The sequence below is a fragment of the Leuresthes tenuis genome, unplaced genomic scaffold (assembly GCF_036924035.1).
Source record: "Leuresthes tenuis unplaced genomic scaffold, fLeuTen1.0.hap1 SCAF_22, whole genome shotgun sequence".
Classification (NCBI taxonomy): Eukaryota; Metazoa; Chordata; class Actinopteri; order Atheriniformes; family Atherinopsidae; genus Leuresthes; species Leuresthes tenuis.
In genome coordinates, this window is record NW_027325376.1 from 1,462,883 (window position 1) to 1,484,123 (window position 21,241).

General features: G+C 45.3%; 3 protein-coding genes across 3 annotated transcripts in view; 1 reads left to right on the forward strand and 2 right to left on the reverse strand.

Moving 5' to 3' along the window:
- LOC140281953 (pregnancy-specific beta-1-glycoprotein 5-like) overlaps window positions 1-21,241 on the reverse strand; it is a 50,089-nt gene that overhangs the window by 25,063 nt on the left and 3,785 nt on the right. The window lies entirely within an intron of this gene.
- LOC140281955 (Fc receptor-like A) lies at window positions 4,629-7,732 on the forward strand. The gene is made up of 6 exons (XM_072376476.1): window positions 4,629-4,671; window positions 4,805-4,840; window positions 5,446-5,709; window positions 5,789-6,034; window positions 6,440-6,595; window positions 6,784-7,732. Exons 1-6 carry the CDS (start codon window positions 4,644-4,646, stop codon window positions 6,879-6,881), a joined length of 828 nt encoding a protein of 275 aa, XP_072232577.1. The 5' UTR covers window positions 4,629-4,643; the 3' UTR covers window positions 6,882-7,732.
- LOC140281960 (THAP domain-containing protein 6-like) lies at window positions 10,918-19,174 on the reverse strand. Its single transcript, XM_072376480.1, has 4 exons — window positions 17,519-19,174; window positions 12,807-12,980; window positions 12,542-12,740; window positions 10,918-12,455 (listed from the first exon to the last, which is right to left on the reverse strand). Exons 2-4 carry the CDS (start codon window positions 12,966-12,968, stop codon window positions 12,352-12,354), a joined length of 465 nt encoding a protein of 154 aa, XP_072232581.1. The 5' UTR covers window positions 12,969-12,980; window positions 17,519-19,174; the 3' UTR covers window positions 10,918-12,351.

Here is a 21,241-nt window from a genome sequence, read left to right on the forward strand (position 1 = left end):
TTAAAGACAGTTAAAGACAGTCAATGACAGTTAAAGACAGTTAAACACAGTTAAACACAGTTAAAGACAGTTAAACACAGTTAAACACAGTTAAACACAGTTAAAGACAGTTAAAGACAGTTAAACACAGTTAAACACAGTTAAAGACAGTTAAAGACGGTTAAACACAGTTAAACACAGTTAAACACAGTTAAAGACAGTTAAAGACGGTTAAAGACAGTCAATGACAGTTAAAGAGAGTGAAAGTGAGTTAAAGACGGTTACAGACAGTTAAACACAGTTAAAGACAGTTAAATACAGTCAAAGACAGTCAAAGACAGTTAAACACAGTTAAACACAGTTAAAGACAGTTAAAGACGGTTAAACACAGTTAAACACAGTTAAACACAGTTAAACACAGTTAAAGACAGTTAAAGACAGTTAAACACAGTTAAACACAGTTAAACACAGTTAAACACAGTTAAAGACAGTTAAAGACAGTCAATGACAGTTAAACACAGTTAAACACAGTTAAACACAGTTAAACACAGTTAAACACAGTTAAACACAGTTAAAGACAGTTAAACACAGTTAAACACAGTTAAAGACAGTTAAACACAGTTAAACACAGTTAAACACAGTTAAACACAGTTAAAGATAGTTAAAGACAGTTAAACACAGTTAAAGACAGTTAAAGACAGTTAAACACAGTTAAAGACAGTTAAAGACAGTCAATGACAGTTAAAGACAGTTAAACACAGTTAAAGACAGTTAAAGACAGTCAATGACAGTTAAAGACAGTTAAACACAGTTAAACACAGTTAAAGACAGTTAAACACAGTTAAAGACAGTTAAAGACAGTCAATGACAGTTAAACACAGTTAAACACAGTCAATGACAGTTAAAGACAGTTAAACACAGTTAAAGACAGTTAAACACAGTTAAACACAGTTAAACACAGTTAAAGACAGTTAAAGACAGTTAAAGACAGTTAAAGATAGTTAAAGACAGTTAAAAACAGTTAAAGACAGTTAAACACAGTTAAACACAGTTAAACACAGTTAAAGACAGTTAAAGACAGTCAATGACAGTTAAAGACAGTTAAACACAGTCAATGACAGTTAAAGACAGTTAAACACAGTTAAAGACAGTTAAACACAGTTAAACACAGTTAAAGACAGTTAAAGACAGTCAATGACAGTTAAAGACAGTTAAACACAGTTAAACACAGTTAAAGACAGTTAAACACAGTTAAACACAGTTAAAGACAGTTAAAGACAGTTAAACACAGTTAAACACAGTTAAACACAGTTAAACACGGTTAAACACAGTTAAAGACAGTTAAACACAGTTAAAGACAGTTAAAGACGGTTAAAGACGGTTAAAGACAGTCAATGACAGTTAAAGAGAGTGAAAGTGAGTTAAAGATGGTTACAGACAGTTAAACACAGTTAAAGACAGTTAAATACAGTCAAAGACAGTCAAACACAGTTAAACACAGTTAAAGACGGTTAAACACAGTTAAACACAGTTAAACACAGTTAAACACAGTTAAACACAGTTAAAGACAGTTAAAGACGGTTAAAGACAGTCAATGACAGTTAAAGAGAGTGAAAGTGAGTTAAAGACAGTTACAGACAGTTAAACACAGTTAAAGACAGTTAAATACAGTCAACGACAGTTAAACACAGTTAAACACAGTTAAAGACAGTTAAATACGCTTAAATACAGTCAAAGACAGTCATTCAAAGACAGGAAAAGGAGGTAAACAGTTCATCCTTTGAGGTAAATACAGAAAAACATGTTATCTGTTCATCACTTGATACCAAAGCTGCCTCCACTTCTCTCTGTCAGCAGAAATAATGATAATATGGACGATAAGACTCACCTTTGTTTCAGAAAGCTCAGAGCTGACAGTGAACAGTCCGATCTCAACGCTCTTTGTCCACAGACTGAAAGCTTCCAGCTCTGATACCTGACAGGTGTTCCTGTTCGTCCTGTTTCTTTTTCTAATTAAAAACACACACATGCAAACTCACATTCTTTGTTCCTCATACCAAAGCACTTATCTTCCAGCTAACTTACACTTTCTGTCTCTGTACATGAATAATTTGTTATTCTTTAAACAGCTTTCACAGAAACTCAGGAGGAAAACGTCAGAAAGTTACATCTCTGATTCTTTCGCCTGGGTTCGGTTTATGATCAGCTGTTCTGATTAAGTAACAGGATTAAGTGAGATTGTAAACCTTGAGAGGATTTAAATCAGCTGTAGTTTGATTTGTCTGACACATGTGAGACCAGGAGAAGCCGTATCTTTGGATGCTTGATAAGAGTCAGCAGAGGCTGGTAAAGAACCACGACTCATACAAAGTTCTTCCTCCTGTATATGACCCCGTACCTGAATATTAGAGCTCCAACAGGCAGCAGGAGGGAAGCATGACTCATAGAAATCCATTCAGTGTCAAGTGACGGTTGGAAGGAAAGGCCTTATCATCTCTACAGGTCGGTTAGGAGAGGCTCAGAGTTAGAGCCTAAAGGGGGGGGGGGGGGGATACTGTATGAACCAGCCTAAAATAATCACTGTATCCATAGCAGTTCAACCAAAGATGTTAAGATCCCAAACAGGACATTTTCCTCTCTAAAACCTGATAATCAGGTTAGAAATCTGAGGGTTATATTGGACTCAGGCCTGAACTTTAACAGCCACATTAAATCAATATCATCAGCAGCTTTTTACCATCTAAAAAACATCAACAGAATCAAAGGAATAGTGTCGAAAAACCTGTTTGTCCTACAGTTTGTCCTAACTGTAGAAGGGAACCTTGTTTACTCATTCAGTGCATTTCATCTTGTGGCTGTATGGGAGTTTTCCTGTCAATATAATGCTATTAAACAGGAAGTGAAAGCTACTTATGTTCAGAGTCCTCTGAAATACCGTTGTTGGAGCTGAATATGACTGGAATATGAAGTGAAACGTGTGTAACAGAGATAGAAATGCACTTTATTAATTATTTCCAATTTGTATTTGTAGGTTTTATTCATCATTTCATGATTATTTTGAGTATTTTTTAATTTAATCTCTATGAGTTATTTTCATTTACCATTATTTTATACATTTTCCCTGAGTTAATTACCCTCCTGCACTCTGCCCTTTTTGTTCCTCCTGGACCCCTGTAGCCCCCCCCCCCCCCCTGCCCTCACCATGTGGTTTCCTGAGGGTGAGTTGAGTGGAAAATATAGCAGCAATATTGTGTTATTTTCTTTGAAAGTTTAGTCACTTATGTTGAAATATTCTGTCTATATTATTCTCTGTTACATACTTTATGTCGCCAAGCTGTTTTGTGTTGCTTTGTACCGTTAATATAAGTGCTGTTAATGTTTTTAGTTTAACCCATAACCCATGTAGCATCACTTTGCTAGTTTGCACATCTTGGTGGTGTTAAGGCTGTATTTGTGCACGTTTAGGAGGTTTAGGAAGAGACAGAAGAGTTATTAATCTGTGTTAATGTCTTCTGCAGAAAATAAATGCAGGAAAGCAGCATATTGAGTCCTCTTCCTCCAAACACACACCTGTTACACGTGCATAAAGTGGATGTTACTGCTAGCACATGTCCTGATTATGATGGTGATATGTCCTTGCAGTAGTTTAAAGTTTTGTGAGAATAAAGACTTGATCTGGACATGTCTGCGTGACGGGACACATTTGAACTGGTCTGTCCCTTATTGCTCCACAGATATTCCACACTGTGCAACTACTGGCCCAGATACCCCGGGAGCTCAGTAACAATGACACAACTTCCTGGTTATATTCAGTCAGTAGATCTACCTGGTTACAGTTAGGGACCACTTGGTTAGAGGATGAAAACAATCATGGCTGGAGCTGAAACTCCCACTAAAAGACACATTTTAACGTTAAATCACCACTACAGGGGTGAAACTGAGTAATTATGGGTCATTTCCTGAGTTTCCTCAGCAAACAGTCCAACTTATTCATCAGATACTCAGGTTTTAATCTCATTTCTCAGTCACAGAAAGTTAATGTTGTTCCTGATGCTTCTAAATGCTGGAGGTCGGTCCGGATTACACAGCTGCTGGGTGGGTTTCAGCTTCAGTATCAGCTGTCAGGCAGGTGAAGACAGCAGAACCCAACAGAACCCATTTCCTCTGCTGTCAGGCCTCTTCTCCTGCAGTTACCCACATGTCCAGCAGAGGGCGTAAACCCTGCAACATCTGGCTGCCTGGAAGGAAAATACGAAGAAATGAGGCCTCAAACAGGACTTTTGTACTAAACTTTAAATGTGTCTGTGTGAACTTGTTGTATACTTTAAAGCATTTGATATATATAAGACGTAAAGAGAGTAAACTAACTGTGTACTTAACTCCTCTTTAGGAGCCCATTTAGCCCCTGAAGTTTGGTGGTAATACTCTGATCCTGGTCTACGCCTCACATGAATATTATCAGTAAATCAGACTGTGCTTCTTTTCCATTGGATGGCAGCTTGTGGGTCTTTTTACTTGAAAAGTGTCGGTGGTTCTCAACTTTGAGCAGCAACACGGTTTGTTTTTTAACCACAGTTCAGTGGCGGAGGCGCGACCCGAGAGTCCTGCAGACGCAGAGCGGCATCACTTCCTCTCAGGTTCACAAAGGAACCTGAAGCGACAAGATGACGGCGGAAACATCTCTACAGCTGCGTAAGGACGCTTCGTGTTTTTATTTGGTCTGAATTATCATGTCTGAGCTTAGAAGGAAGCTGAAGGGGAAGTATTCAACGTTTTAATGAGCTGTAAACCCTAAACTAACCTGTAATCTGTTGTTTCTCCGTAGTTCTGACCTCACTGCTGATCTGTACAACAAACCAAGGTCAGTCTATCGCTGTTTTAAATGAAGTAAGAGGCAGAATCATTAAATAAAGTTGGGGAAAGAGGAGCCAAAGGTCTCCTTTAAAGTGGGTTACACAATTCTTTAAGCTGTGTTTTGTGTCATGTCTGCATAACTCAAGTAAAATAAAGTGCTTTCTTGGTAAAATCAGGGTGAAAAACAGATACTGAGTGGCAGCAGGTTGGCCAGAGACACCACATCCTCTTCCACTGCTTTCATGTTAACTCGTTAACCCCTTTTTCACTGAAACAGACTCAACTGTTCTGTTTCTCTTACTACCTGCAGAGACAGACGACACAACGGCAGGAAATAGATGTTTTTCTGCTGCTCTCAGCTCAAAGAGCAGCACTGTGTCAGAAACTGCTTCAGTTTGTGCTTTAAAATAAGATAAAATAAGATGCTGTCAGCAGAGAACCAGTTAAAGCTCAAAGTGTGAGAAAAGAACAGAGACTCAGAGCTAAGGAAAGAGCACGGATGTGACTTTTATGCATAAATGTGATGAAGATTGGGTGAATCGGGTCCATTCGTGCCACCGGACTGGAAGCAGGCGCTTTGTAAAATGTGTCGGACATTTTGTCGTCCCACAGCTGGTCTGACTGTGAGTCCCAGCAGCTCTCAGCTGTTTGAGGGAGACTCTGTGACTCTGAGCTGTGAGGAGGACGACAGGAGCTCTGCTGGATGGACTCTGAGGAGGAGCACAAAGAAACGACAGTCTGAGTGTGGAGATGGATGGGGAGAAGCAGCTGGTTCCTCCTGCAGCATCGAATTCATCTTCCCTCTGGACAGTGGAGTTTACTGGTGTGAGTCCAGAGAGGGAGCAACCAGTAACAGCATCAGCCTCACTGTCACTGGTAAGATCAGACTGTGGAGTTAGTGCTGATGAAGCTGTGTGGAAATGGATGAAATGCTGTAGTTTGTCTCTGTGTTGAGGTGGATCAGTGATCCTGCAGAGTCCTGTCCTCCCTGTGATGGAGGGAGATGACGTCACTCTGAGCTGTCAAACAAAGACCCCTCCCCCCAACCTCCCAGCTGCTTTCTATAAAGATGGCTCCTTCATCAGGGCTGAGCCTACAGGTCACATGACCCTCCACCCTGTTACCAGGTCTGATGAAGGCCTCTACAGCTGCACCATCAGCAGTCATGGAGAGTCTCCACCCAGCTGGCTCTCTGTCACAGGTGAGGAGCTTCACTGTCATTTCAACACCTTTTGAAGCATTATTTATAAGCATAAAAGTCATTTCTGGGACCCTAACGAGTTCCTGTGAGCGAGCTCTTTGTGACAGTGGGGAGACAAACAGAAACAGGGAACAGAAACAAAGATGGCTGCATGACACACAGCTGAATATGGAGCAGGGGGAGGTGCAGCAGCTCAGCTGACTCTGGCTGCAGGGTTTTGGATCAGCTGGAGGCTTTTTTATTTGGACTTCCTGAAACGAAGGAAGTACAGTTCTAGCTTTGCGATGTGGCGGAGACACCAGATGAAACTTCCTTTCCAGCTCCCTGAACGCTTGCTCGGGTCTTAGATCCAGATGAACCTGACGTTCGTTCACATTCAAACAGTCGGACTCATCCTCTCTGCAGGTAAACCCACAGTAACCCCCCCCACCTCCACAGCTCCGCCCTCGGCCTCGGCCCCCATTTGGCTTTTGGTGACATCAGTCCGCTACCTGCTGCTGTTCTGTCCGTACTTCATCTCCACCGTCCTCATGGTGACGCTGTACCTGCACGGACCCACAGGTACTGCTCTCACTGACCAGAACCAGAACCAGACCCTGCTCGGACCCACAGGTACCGCTCTCACTGACCAGAACCAGAACCAGACCCTGCTCGGACCCACAGGTACCGCTCTCACTGACCAGAACCAGAACCTTTCTGACTTTTGTGTCCAACTTAACGTTTGCCTTTCTGATCTACGGTGACTGCAGGAAGCAACGCGCCTGTCTCCATGGAGATGACCTTGACCACCGAGTCTGAGCAGGGATTGGATGAAAAGTGTGATGTCACTGCAGGGCATCGCGTGTAAACTGAAACCAAGACAACATGTTTTACATTTTCATCTTTGTTTAAATCTACATATTCTTTCTTTTTTCATTCCATGTGGCTTTAAATGATCCAGACTTCACTGCTGGGGCAGTTTCAGACCTTAGATCAGCTGATAAGTGATACTCTTAAACATGTAGACCTTTCACCTCTGTTCCCACCTCCATCGCAGAAGCATATCAGCGATGGATCAACCTCAAACCCTGAGTCCACCTCGGTGCTTTCACACATTTACAATTAAAGATACTGCAGAGGGTAGCAGCTGCTCACCCCCACTTCACCACCCAAGAAGGAAACAGTTCAGCAGTTAGCTGTAAGTTAGCAGTTAGCTGTAAGTTAGCAGTTGGCTGTAAGTTAGCAGTTGGCTGTAAGTTAGCAGTTAGCTGTAAGATAAAAGTTGGCTGTAAGTTAGCAGTTAGCTGTAAGTTAGCAGTTGGCTGTAAGTTAGCAGTTGGCTGTAAGTTAGCAGTTAGCTGTGAGTTAGCAGTTAGCTGTAAGTTAGCAGTTAGCTGTGAGTTAGCAGTTAGCTGTAAGTTAGCAGTTAGCTGTAAGTTAGCTGTTAGCTGTAAGTTAGCAGTTAGCTGTAAGTTAGCAGAAGCTGGCTTCATCCGCCCAGCAGGGTGGATGTGAGTGGGCGGGGCTTAGCAGAGGAGGCGGAGCCTGCTCAGAGGCTCTGTGACTTTCTGTGAGTAGCTGGTCTCTGGTGCACAAATAAACTGTTATCACAGAGGTGATGATGTCATTCTCCAGTGTAAAGCATGTTAAGTATTACAAAGTAGAAAGAAGACTTCATGTCAGGCTGTTGCTCATTTTCAGGTTAATAAAGGAAGTGAAATTAGGGTCAAAATCTTCCGTGTCAGAGGTTTTACTTTGTGGCTTTTTGTCTCGACCTGTTTCCTGGTAGCTGCACGAGAAAAGAGCAGCGCATAAAACCACCCAGTTTCCTTTCTGATCTGCAACCGTTGCACAAGCTGACTGCTGAGCAGCGATTGGACGGGAACTATGTCAAAGAGCCGTGCTTCAGAGCTTAAAGCTGAAGGTCTGACAGAAGCCTTCTCAGAATAGAAATACTTTATTCAACCCAAACAGGGAAATTACTTACAGGAGCAGCATTTACACCCGAGTGAAATAGACATGAAAGCACCTGCTATTAAGTAGTAATATAATTAGTATAAGTAATAAGTAATATATAATATACACAAAATGTACCATTCAGCCTTTGAGATTGTAGTTAAATAAATAAAAATACTGTCTACATACAACAAAACGTGCACTTCTCCGGTATTAAAGTGTAAAATAAAGTGCGTATCGAGAATAATGTCCAGAGAAATGATTTATATGATAATATGATATATTATGATAATAATGAGCCACCAAAGACAAACATCTGCAGCTTTTACCGGGTTTAACAGCAATAAAACTGTTTATTCACTGACAGCATGAGAAACAGTCAAATCATAAATTCAAAAATACAAAATGTCCTTTAATTATGTGCAGTATTTAGTACTTAGTCAGAGAAAATAAAGTAAAAAAGCTTCATGACTTTCATCTGTTGTCTTCGCAGCTTTTTGCAACATAAAACAACACAATGAGTCTGGATTAAAAGTGCTTCCTGGATGAACTAAAACTTGGTCCAAGGAACCAGAAACTGGATCATTTAGCCCCTCTGAGCACATCTGTATCACATCTGCAGGCCTCTGTGGTGCTGGTTGAAAAAGGGTTTTTATATTTCTAAGGAAGCGGAGGGATTTCTACACAGGCACTCTACTGGGACCACTTCATCCACACGCCCCCCTGCAGCACAGTTTATTCACTCCGTGCTCTGTGACAGTCGGCTAACTTCACACAGAGTTTGCTGCTGATAGTTTTGTGCAACATGGCAGGATATTTATCAGATTCTGACAATGTGAACGAAGACTTTGAGTCAGATGGACGTTCTTACCGGAGTGAATGAGCTGTGCTGCAGGGGGGCGTGTGGATGAAGATGTGCATCTGCGATTTAAAAAGCGAATAAGTGCGAATCCAAAGAGAAAAGGTTCCCCGTGTGACCCACAGAAAGCCGGTAGTTGTGTCTACATCTGTGGGTTCTACAGGCTGCGGCAGATGTTTAAGCTGTCCTGGTTAATGCCTTTTTCTCATCATGTGGTCACAGGAAATTACTCTGTTGAACACGCACAAGGTCACACAAGGTCACACAAGGTCAACTCATGGAGACAAACACTGGAGTGGTGGGCAGCCAATCCCAGCAGGGGCACCTCGGGGCAAGTCACGGTTTTTAGAGCGGGAATCGAACCTCAGATCTTCCAGTTACTGGGCCGAGTCACGGCTTTTACCTCTGCACCTCTACTGTTTTACTAAAACGCGTCCTTTAAGTTTAATTTACATCTTAATAACAGAGCATTAATTTATCTTAATGTGACACGATGAGGCCAGATGGGCCGCGGCTTCGGCGGTTGCTGAGGCAAAAACTCGGGCCTGGGAGGAGTTCGGTGAGACCATGGAGAACGACTTCCGGACGGCCTCGAAGAGATTCTGGTCCACCATCCGGCGTCTCGGTGGGGGGGAAGCGGCTCACAGTCAACACTGTGTACAGTGGGGACGGGGCTTTACTGACCTCAACAAGGGATGTTGTGAGTCGGTGGGGGGAATACTCCTCAATCCTACCAACACGTGCTCGGAGGAGGCAGAGTCGGAGAGCTCGGAGACGGGGCCTCCCATTTCTGGGGCTTAGGTTGCCGAGGTGGTCAAAAAGCTCCTCGGTGGCAGGGCCCCAGGGGTGGATGAGGTCCATCCTGAGTTTCTCAGGGCTCTGGATGTTGTAGGGCTGTCTTGGCTGACACGCCTCTGCAGCATCGCGTGGACATCGGGGACAGTAGACTGGCAGAAAGGGGGACCGGAGGGTGTGTTCCAACTATAGGGGGATCACACTCCTCAGCCTCCCTGGTAAGGTCTATTCGGGGGTATTGGAGAGGAGGATCTGTCGGATAATTGAGCCTCAGATTCAGGAGGCTCAGTGTGGTTTTCGTCCTGGCCGTGGAACAGTGGACCAGCTCTATACCCTCGGCAGGATCCTGGAGGGTTTATGGGAGTTCGCCCAACCAGTCTACATGTGTTTTGTGGACTTGGAGAAAGCGTTCGACCGTGTCCCTCGTGGAGTCCTGTGGGAGGAGCTCCGGGAATATGGAGTGCCGGACCCCTTGATAGGGTCCGTTCGGTCTCTGTATGACCGGTGCCAGAGTTTGGTCCGCATTGCCGGCAGTAAGTCGGATACGTTTCCGGTGAGAGTTGGACTCCGTCAGGGCTGCCCTTTGTCACAGATTCTGTTCATAACTTTTATGGACAGAATTTCTAGGCGGAGCCAGGGCGTTGAGGGGGTCCGATTTGGCGACCTCAGAATTGGGTCTCTGCTTTTTGCGGATGATGTGGTTCTGTTAGCGTCGTCAGGCCGTGACCTTCAGCTCTCACTGGAGCGATTCGCAGCTGAGTGTGAAGCGGCTGGGATGAGAATCAGTACCTCCAAATCCGAGACTATGGTTCTCAGCTGGAAAAGGGTGGAATGCTCTCTCCGGGTCGGGAATGAGATCCTTCCCCAAGTGGAGGAGTTCAAGTATCTCTGGGTCTTGTTCACAGTGAGGGACGAATGGAGCGGATCGGTGCAGCGTCTGCAGTGTTGCTCTGCACCGACCCGTCGCTGTTGATTTACGTCAATCTATGTTCCCATCCTCACCGATGGTCCCGAGCTGTGGGAAGAGACCGAAAGAACGAGATCGCGAATACAAGCGGGTGAAATGGGTTTCCTCCGCAGGGTGTCTGGGCCTCCCTTAGAGATAGGGTGAGAAGCTCAGTCATCTGGGAGGGGCTCGGAGTAGAACCGCTGCTCCTCCGCATTGAGAGGAGCCAGATGAGGTGGCATCTGGTTAGGATGCCCCCTGGAGGCCTCCCTGGGGAGGTGTTCTGGGCCCGTCCCACTGGGAGGAGACCCCGGGGAAGACCCAGGACACGTTGGAGAGACTATGTCTCTCGGCTGGCCTGGGAACGCCTCGGGGTCCCCCCGGAAGAGCTGGAGGAAGTGGCCGGGGACAGAGAGGTCTGGGTTTCTCTGTTAAAGCTGCTGCCCCCCCGACCCGACCCCGGGATAAGCGGCAGATGATGATGATGATGATGTTGATGATGATGATGATGATGGTGACACGATAAGGCATTGACCAGGACAGCTAAGCGACTTTCCTGGGTCTTCCAGCTGTTGCCTTGGCTACCAAGAGAGCGTTTTTTTTTAAAAAGCAAACTTTCGATGATACAATCAGTGAAAACACAGAATATTAATATAACATAAAATAATGCCGGGTGGGGGGGCACATTGTACCACACAGTGATAAATTAGTTAATAAAAATGTGATATAAGGTGCACGCTACCAAGAGAGTGACGTCAGCTTCACATGCAGATGTTTTGTCGCTGCTGGTTGAACCAACCAACGCCTTTGTTGTCGGTTTGGCGCCATGTAGCCTAGCATGCTAACGCTTAGCTTAGCTTCCAGCTCACACACTTCATGTTTCCACCTGCTGAAAAGCACCTTATAAAGTAACTTTCTACAAACTGTGAAAACCTCATTAATGATGATTTTCTTTGCAGAAACACGCAAACGGGCTGTGCTAACCACAGCTAGTTAGCGATTAGCTCGTGACTCATGGAACTGCAGATAGTTCCAAACACCAGCAGTTCCACCTTTAAACGCTGTTCATTGTTGGTGTTTCTGAAGTATTTTCTTCAGCTTCCACTAATAAATAATTTAACTTAAGATTTCTCGAGCTTGTTCTTGGGCTTCCAATTAAAGAATCGGGCTAACAAAATTACAACATTTTTGGCATTAGTTGGCTGCTCTTTATCTAATTAAGTCAACTGCATCATTTCTTGTAGCCAGTTTAAGTTAATGGTGTTAACCAGCTAGTTGTAGCTTAGCTGCAGCTAGCTAATGTGAGCAAAACGGGTTTAAACGGGTCTCAAGACATTCGCCTCTTACTTTCTAATTCAGCTTTTTAAAATATTCAGCCAGAAATATTCCCAGGAGGAAGAGACGGATCGGTCCCTTCCTGTACACCGTATCGATGTCTCCTAAAGAACAATGTGAAGATGAGTAATGATTTCATATTTATCAGTTAAACCACAAGAGACCGACTCAAATTAACTGCTGAAGCATGTTGTACACATCAACAGCTCTGTGTCCAAAATAATCAGCTGAATCAAAATGTCTGAACAGCAAACACCTGAAAACCTTTGAAACGTTGGGATTTACTGCAGGACTGCTGGTTTGCATCAGTTCTGTTTCATTCCTTTATTTAAGGTTTCATCATCATTAGAAGACAGAACAGGGAACTGTTACCAACATTAATAAATGTACAACATTCATAAAATAAAACAGTTACAGTTCGCACTGCTGACTGAATCCCATCCATCCTCATGTTTTCTGGGGGACCGATGGATCGTGGTGAGCTGAGCGATGACCGGGTTGCTGGATCTTCCCCGTCCTGCTGGAGCTGGAGCTGGCTGGTGATGGGGAGGCTGTCAAAATAAAATGGAATCATTCATTTATCACCTACCGAAGCTAATGCAAGTGTGGCAGCAGTGTTACTGAGCAGGATCCATACCAAACTTTACTGGAGGGCAGTACGTGTGGTCACTGGTCAGCGGATCAACAGGTGGGGGGGGTTCGGGGGTACTTCTCACTGCAGGATCCTTCCTCCTCCTGGGTTTGGGCCGATGGGCAAAAAGGGTCGGAACAGCGTCGGCCCTCAGTCTCACTTTGCCTTTCTTCGTTGTGGTAAACTGGCCTTCCTCAAAATGTGCCTGCAGAGCGACTCATTAGTTTAATTTCACACGGTGAAACATGCCGAGAGCGCGGGAAAAACTCACCACACACAGCTTTCTGTTGTTATAAGCGCTGGGGATGGTGAGGTTGCTCCTGCGGACTTGGGCCAGCCATTTTTTCCTTCTTTCAGTGTCTTTCGGGAAGCCGTACATTCTGACCCCTTTCTCGGACCGACTGCTGCATCCAAACGCAGCGCAGCCGACCATGGTGCGACCGAGCTGTGAAGGGAAAGATCACACAGAGGTTTGGGATGGAACCATGGTGCGACCGTGGAGCTGTGAAGGGAAGGATCACACAGAGGTTTGGGATGGAACCATGGTGAGACCGTGGAGCTGTGAAGGGAAGGATCACACAGAGGTTTGGGATGGAACCATGGTGAGACCGTGGAGCTGTGAAGGGAAGGATCACACCGAGGTTTGGGATGGAACCATGGTGAGACCGAGCTGTGAAGGGAAGGATCACACCGAGGTTTGGGATGGAACCATGGTGAGACCGAGCTGTGAAGGGAAGGATCACACCGAGGTTTGGGATGGAACCATGGTGAGACCGAGCTGTGAAGGGAAGGATCACACCGAGGTTTGGGATGGAACCATGGTGAGACCGAGCTGTGAAGGGAAGGATCACACAGAGGTTTGGGATGGAACCATGGTGAGACCGTGGAGCTGTGAAGGGAAGGATCACACCGAGGTTTGGGATGGAACCATGGTGAGACCGTGGAGCTGTGAAGGGAACGATCACACCGAGGTTTGGGATGGAACCATGGTGAGACCGAGCTGTGAAGGGAACGATCACACAGAGGTTTGGGATGGAACCATGGTGCGACCGAGCTGTGAAGGGAAGGATCACACCGAGGTTTGGGATGGAACCATGGTGAGACCGTGGAGCTGTGAAGGGAACGATCACACAGAGGTTTGGGATGGAACCATGGTGCGACCGAGCTGTGAAGGGAAGGATCACACAGAGGTTTGGGATGGAACCATGGTGCGACCAAGCTGTGAAGGGAAGGATCACACCGAGGTTTGGGATGGAACCATGGTGCGACCGAGCTGTGAAGGGAAGGATCACACCGAGGTTTGGGATGGAACCATGGTGCGACCGAGCTGTGAAGGGAAGGATCACACCGAGGTTTGGGATGGAACCATGGTGCGACCGAGCTGTGAAGGGAACGATCACACCGAGGTTTGGGATGGAACCATGGTGCGACCGAGCTGTGAAGGGAAGGATCACACAGAGGTTTGGGATGGAACCATGGTGAGACCGTGGAGCTGTGAAGGGAAGGATCACACCGAGGTTTGGGATGGAACCATGGTGAGACCGAGCTGTGAAGGGAAGGATCACACAGAGGTTTGGGATGGAACCATGGTGCGACCAAGCTGTGAAGGGAAGGATCACACCGAGGTTTGGGATGGAACCATGGTGCGACCGAGCTGTGAAGGGAAGGATCACACCGAGGTTTGGGATGGAACCATGGTGCGACCGAGCTGTGAAGGGAAGGATCACACCGAGGTTTGGGATGGAACCATGGTGAGACCGAGCTGTGAAGGGAAGGATCACACCGAGGTTTGGGATGGAACCATGGTGAGACCGAGGAGCTGTGAAGGGAAGGATCACACCGAGGTTTGGGATGGAACCATGGTGAGACCGAGCTGTGAAGGGAAGGATCACACAGAGGTTTGGGATGGAACCATGGTGAGACCGAGCTGTGAAGGGAAGGATCACACAGAGGTTTGGGATGGAACCATGGTGCGACCGTGGAGCTGTGAAGGGAAGGATCACACCGAGGTTTGGGATGGAACCATGGTGCGACCGAGCTGTGAAGGGAAGGATCACACCGAGGTTTGGGATGGAACCATGGTGCGACCGAGCTGTGAAGGGAAGGATCACACCGAGGTTTGGGATGGAACCATGGTGCGACCGAGCTGTGAAGGGAAGGATCACACCGAGGTTTGGGATGGAACCATGGTGAGACCGAGCTGTGAAGGGAAGGATCACACCGAGGTTTGGGATGGAACCATGGTGAGACCGAGGAGCTGTGAAGGGAAGGATCACACCGAGGTTTGGGATGGAACCATGGTGAGACCGAGCTGTGAAGGGAAGGATCACACAGAGGTTTGGGATGGAACCATGGTGAGACCGAGCTGTGAAGGGAAGGATCACACAGAGGTTTGGGATGGAACCATGGTGCGACCGTGGAGCTGTGAAGGGAAGGATCACACAGAGGTTTGGGATGGAACCATGGTGCGACCAAGCTGTGAAGGGAAGGATCACACCGAGGTTTGGGATGGAACCATGGTGCGACCAAGCTGTGAAGGGAAGGATCACACCGAGGTTTGGGATGGAACCATGGTGCGACCGAGCTGTGAAGGGAAAGATCACACAGAGGTTTGGGATGGAACCATGGTGCGACCGAGCTGTGAAGGGAAGGATCACACAGAGGTTTGGGATGGAACCATGGTGAGACCGAGCTGTGAAGGGAAGGATCACACCGAGGTTTGGGATGGAACCATGGTGCGACCGAGCTGTGAAGGGAAGGATCACACAGAGGTTTGGGATGGAACCATGGTGCGACCGTGGAGCTGTGAAGGGAAGGATCACACAGAGGTTTGGGATGGAACCATGGTGAGACCGAGCTGTGAAGGGAAGGATCACACAGAGGTTTGGGATGGAACCATGGTGAGACCGAGCTGTGAAGGGAAGGATCACACCGAGGTTTGGGATGGAACCATGGTGAGACCGAGCTGTGAAGGGAAGGATCACACCGAGGTTTGGGATGGAACCATGGTGAGACCGAGCTGTGAAGGGAAGGATCACACAGAGGTTTGGGATGGAACCATGGTGAGACCGAGCTGTGAAGGGAAGGATCACACCGAGGTTTGGGATGGAACCATGGTGCGACCGAGCTGTGAAGGGAAGGATCACACAGAGGTTTGGGATGGAACCATGGTGCGACCGAGCTGTGAAGGGAAGGATCACACCGAGGTTTGGGATGGAACCATGGTGAGACCGAGCTGTGAAGGGAAGGATCACACCGAGGTTTGGGATGGAACATGGCGTCTGCTTTGCTGTGCAACACCTTGGGTGGTTTGGGGTTTGTGTGGCGTGGAAAAACCTGGACTAACTCACCCTCTCATTAGGTATTTTGGCTCATGCTTCGAGGCAGGTGAGCGACACACAATGACTTTTATCTTTTACCTGGTTTACGTTTGATGTCCGTAGAAAGGAATGCAGGATTTACACATTTAAAAACTGAATTAAGTTCCTAATATGTCTGAATTACAGAACTGACAATAGAGCGGACTCTGAGTCTGAAATGACCGTCCCTGGAGCACAGGGAGGTGCGTTTGTCAATGAGATTTAAACTAAAAAGCCATATTTGTGTCATTTTAGTATTGTGCGACTAATCAAGATTTTATTTGTTCGTGTATTTTTTGCACTAAGCATCTGCTTTTTTCACCTCTGATACGATATCTGAGGTTTAATATCGGCCGATACGATACAGAAAAACAGCAGAATTACGGTAACAAACTGGAAAACCTGTTTAATACAGATTAACACGTTTAAACTGGGATCATTCTTTTGTTCAAGGCTACATCAGACATTACTTAAACATTTTTTCATGTTTTTTTTAAAACAAATAAACATAAATATGCTGAATTACTTATTTATTTAATAATTGTGCACCAGTAAAACAATCTGAACCATAAAAATATAACAAGTGTAACTGGTTCAATGCCGTTAGGGATTCAAAATCCAACGTAAAACTAAATATTAAATAATAAAGGAGCTGAAATTGAGATAAAAACAATAGCTTCAACAGTTTGGTAAAAACTAAAAATGAATATAAAATAATCAGAGTTAGTCCCAATTTAACACGTTTTTTCACCACTAGAGGGGGCAGAAGGCCCTTGGATGAATGCAAACGCTGGACAGGACGTTAAAAATAAAAAGATCGGCCCATTGTCACCGATATCGATCCAAATAATTTGCACTTACTGTGAGAACAAAATCATGAAACATCTGTTTCCTTCTAATAAATTGAGTTAATTCCTTAAAGCAACACATATTCTCACTTTTCCAGCTGTGATGATGATGTTTCTCTGCTGCTGCTGCCAACATCAACCCTCATTAGCTCATTTCTACAGTGTCCAAACCCTTTAATGTGATCAAATACAGTTCATTGCGCAGATTAAACCACCCAACAGTATAAATATAAAGCGGTTTGTTTTTGCATCTCAGAGTAAATCCGGGAACAGACAGTAATATCACACTTTGAAGGCGAGCTGGAGCGCTGGCATGATTAAGTATAAAGGAGGATATAACTGTCCCCTGCTAGCATGCAGGTTTTTGTGCTCCGTCCCGCCAGAACCCGTTCAAACTGACTGGACTATTCAGAGCCAGAGAGTTCCGACAGTCTTTGAACTACCCAAAACACCGTCACGTGGTTCACGCACCCCTGAATAGTTCCAAACATCTCAGCTCTGTCTCTTCTTCCGGAGACGGTCATTTAAATTCTAAACTATGAGATTTTAAAAGTGTTTATTTATATTTTTAAAAGCTGAATTAGACAGTAATAGGCGGGTCTAAACCCGTTTAGATCCGTCTTGCTCCCATTAGCTAGCTGAAGCTAGCTAGCTGGTTAACACGATTAATTAACTAAAACTAGCTTCATGAAATAACGCCGCTGACTCAGTTAGTTAAAAAGCAGTCAGCTAATGCCCCACATTACCAAAGAAATGTTGTAATTTCATCAACTTACCGGAGAAAATACTTTCAGAAACACCAAAAACGAACAGCGTTCAATGGTGGCGCTGCTGGTGTTTGGAACTATCTGCAGCTGCTGGACCCACGTGACTTCCGCATTCCTTTCTTTCTGTGGTCTGAGGGAGAGTCGCCGCTCTCTTTTTATATCACTCTCTGCCGCCGACTAGCGGTGAGGAGTGTGGCTCAAACCATGAAGCAAAGTCCTAAAATCTCCCTTTGAGGTCAATCTGCTCTCTGACGGCAGCTCAAAGAACCGAGAAGAAGAAGTCCAGCTGGCCTCATTCAAGCTTTTAGGCTTAATTCTCAGATTCTTCTTTGCTCTGTCCTCGTCTTACTCGTCTGTGCGTGAATCTAAAGTAGATGTTCCAGCTGTGGACCCTGAGCTGATCTAACCCGGTTCTGTTTGTGCACTATAATCACATTCATAATTAAAACAGAAGAGCTGCATAAAAACACAGTCATTTAGTTCAGACCCAGATGATTGTATGAAAGGAACCGGGTTCTTGTAGAAAGTCTGAATCAGTCCATAAACAGTGCGTCTGGCAGCGTGCACGAGCCTTTTACTGACACAGAAAAAGGACCCGGTCAGTATAATGTCTAATATTAGCGTATTAATAGTAATATTATCACTTCAGAGGATCTTATTCCCAGATTACTGGGAATAAAGAGGAAGCCGTCGGGCAGCCGCTGCAGCATCTGATCACACAGCTGATGTTTCTCTGTGAGTTTCACTCACATAAGGAGTCATTCTGCCGTGATATGTCGCTAAAGAGAAGACTTCTGCTCTGATTTGACCCCATTTCCTGATTCATATCGAAGGAACAGTCATTTCTTAAAAGCACATCCTGAAAGTCTCAGTTCCACAGAGATGAGTTTGAACGGAGCAAAGACCTCCGGATACACAGCTGGCTGCTGCTCAAACGTACATAAATCACCAACATGAGTCCAGATTCACGACTTTATGCAACACACAGAGAAATGGGCTGTTTTAAACCGTGAGAGTGCAGAGGAAAGCAGCACATGTGCACGGTTCTAACATCTGTTCCAGCGTTAAAAAGCAACCGAAGAGGTGCTGAAAACGAAGCTTTGATCCCGACTGCAGGACAAAAACCCAAAAACAAAATGTCTGCTCACTGCACAACATGGCCGACTTTGCCTTTTATCACAGGAGGAAGGATCTGTGCCGGGACACGTGCTTCTTCCTGTTTACAGAACCAAACACTAAATATGAAACCACTGCGGGTTCCTTCTCTGACTGGTTCACTGACTTTTCAAAGCAGAGATTTCCATCTGAAGAAGCAGCTGATCGGCTCAGATGATCCACAGCTACAGCCTGAAGTGGAACTACTTTCTGTGGAAGTGGCTTCCTGTGGCCTCGGCGCACGGTTCTGTGAAACCACCGTCTGTTTCTTTGCTTGTTGGCTGGATCTACTGTTGTTTTGCAGAAAGCAGCTGTGTGGCCATTAGAAAAGAAACACTGACTCACATCCTGCAACCTCAGAGTGAGAGTTCCTGTGATTATATCCAAGCTGTTTTCCAAGAATAAAAACACGAACAGGAACATATCAGCTTCTATAAACCAGAATTATCAGCTGATGGAAGAATAAAACTGTGCTTTTATTGTTTCCTGACGTGTGTTTTCTGTCAAAGTAAAAGTGTTCAGTAGCATTTCCACAGCAGGGGAAGGGTTGGGACTCGGGACTTTCCATGAACTTTGGACTAATAAAAAGCAAAGCTGAGAGTCGGCCAATAAGACCGAGGCTCCTATTGGACGAACAAATAGAGCTCCGCCTCTTTAAATGTGGAGAAACAAACAGAGGAGTTCATTCCTGTTGTTCACAGCGAAGAGCTCTGCTCTCTGCAAACATTTCCTCCTCCAGCCTGACGCAGCTAAACTTCAGCCTCAGACCTCCTGTTTAAACACAGGTTTCTCATCCATGTTGCTGAATAAATTACCTCCGAATATGTTGATCTGAAGTCTAATCAGTCCTTTTTACAGCTGGAACAGTCGGCCTGTTTAACAGAAACAGCTCAAGGGTGAACAGGAAGGTTAACTCTGGGACTTCCCAGAAGCAGGAATGTCCCAGCTGAGCTGAACTTGTTGATCAGGATTCGTCTGATACTTCTTGTAAAAACCTTCCTGCAGGATAAACACCTTCCGGAAAGCACCCGTCCAGAATAGACACTGATCCTGAACACTTCTGAATGTGCTCAGAGGCAGAAAGTAACCCTAAACCTAACCAAAGCAGCAGCACTGCTGCTCTCAGCCTAAACTTTAAGAACATTAAAGCGTGGACCTTTGACTGTTTATGATCACTTGAGCTGCTTCAACAAAAGAGTTTCAAGTATTCTGAGAGATTTTTTGAGCATAATTTCAGTTTAATGAACACATACATTTCTCTGATTACAGTGTAAATAATTCTAAGCAACATGCGTGTAAAACTCTTCACACAAGCTAATTAAAACTATTAAAGCTAATTAAAAGGAAAACATCAACAAAAAGTGATTACAATCAACAATGTTTACAATAGCAAGAAGAAAAAAAGGGGGCAGTGTTCATCATCAATAACAACAGCAATTCCTGCTTTTCCTGTTTTCACTTTGAGACACCGGCTGCATTTCACAGTTCAATCGATTCATAAAACTGGATTTGTGTTTGCGTGGGTATATTTCAAAAGCAACAGGAAAACGTGCACATCTCAAAGTGCTTTTTCAACTGCTCTTTGTCTGGCTCATCACCTGCGACCAGTTTGCCGTGGGAAGCCCTACGAGGAGCCGAGTGCTCGAGACAACATAGCTCCCAGGATCCTCTGAGCTCACAAACCCCCCCACCACGATAAGGCGGCAGTTCAGGAGGGGACGCATTCATGCATGAATACGACTTTCATGTAAGGCGCCTCCACCTGTGCAAGGAACCCATTTAAGGAGGTGATGCATTCACGTATCAATGCTAATTTCGCGTCGCGCACCTCCACCTTTGCAAGGAATCGATTTAAGGAGGTGATGCATTCACGTATTAATGCTAATTTCGCGTCGCGCACCTCCACCTTTGCAAGGAATCGATTTAAGGAGGTGATGCATTCACGTATTAATGCTAATTTCGCGTCGCGCACCTCCACCTTTGCAAGGAATCGATTTAAGGAGGTGATGCATTCACGTATTAATGCTAATTTCGCGTCGCGCACCTCCACCTTTGCAAGGAATCGATTTAAGGAGGTGATGCATTCACGTATTAATGCTAGTTTCGCGTCGCGCACCTCCACCTTTGCAAGGAATCGATTTAAGGAGGTGATGCATTCACGTATTAATGCTAGTTTCGCGTCGCGCACCTCCACCTTTGCAAGGAATCGATTTAAGGAGGTGATGCATTCACGTATCAATGCTAGTTTCGCATCGCGCACCTCCACCTTTGCAAGGAATCGATTTAAGGAGGTGATGCATTCACGTATCAATGCTAATTTCGCGTCGCGCACCTCCACCTTTGCAAGGAATCGATTTAAGGAGGTGATGCATTCACGTATTAATGCTAGTTTCGCGTCGCGCACCTCCACCTTTGCAAGGAATCGATTTAAGGAGGTGATGCATTCACGTATCAATGCTAGTTTCGCATCGCGAACCTCCACCTTTGCAAGGAATCGATTTAAGGAGGTGATGCATTCACGTATTAATGCTAATTTCGCGTCGCGCACCTCCACCTTTGCAAGGAATCGATTTAAGG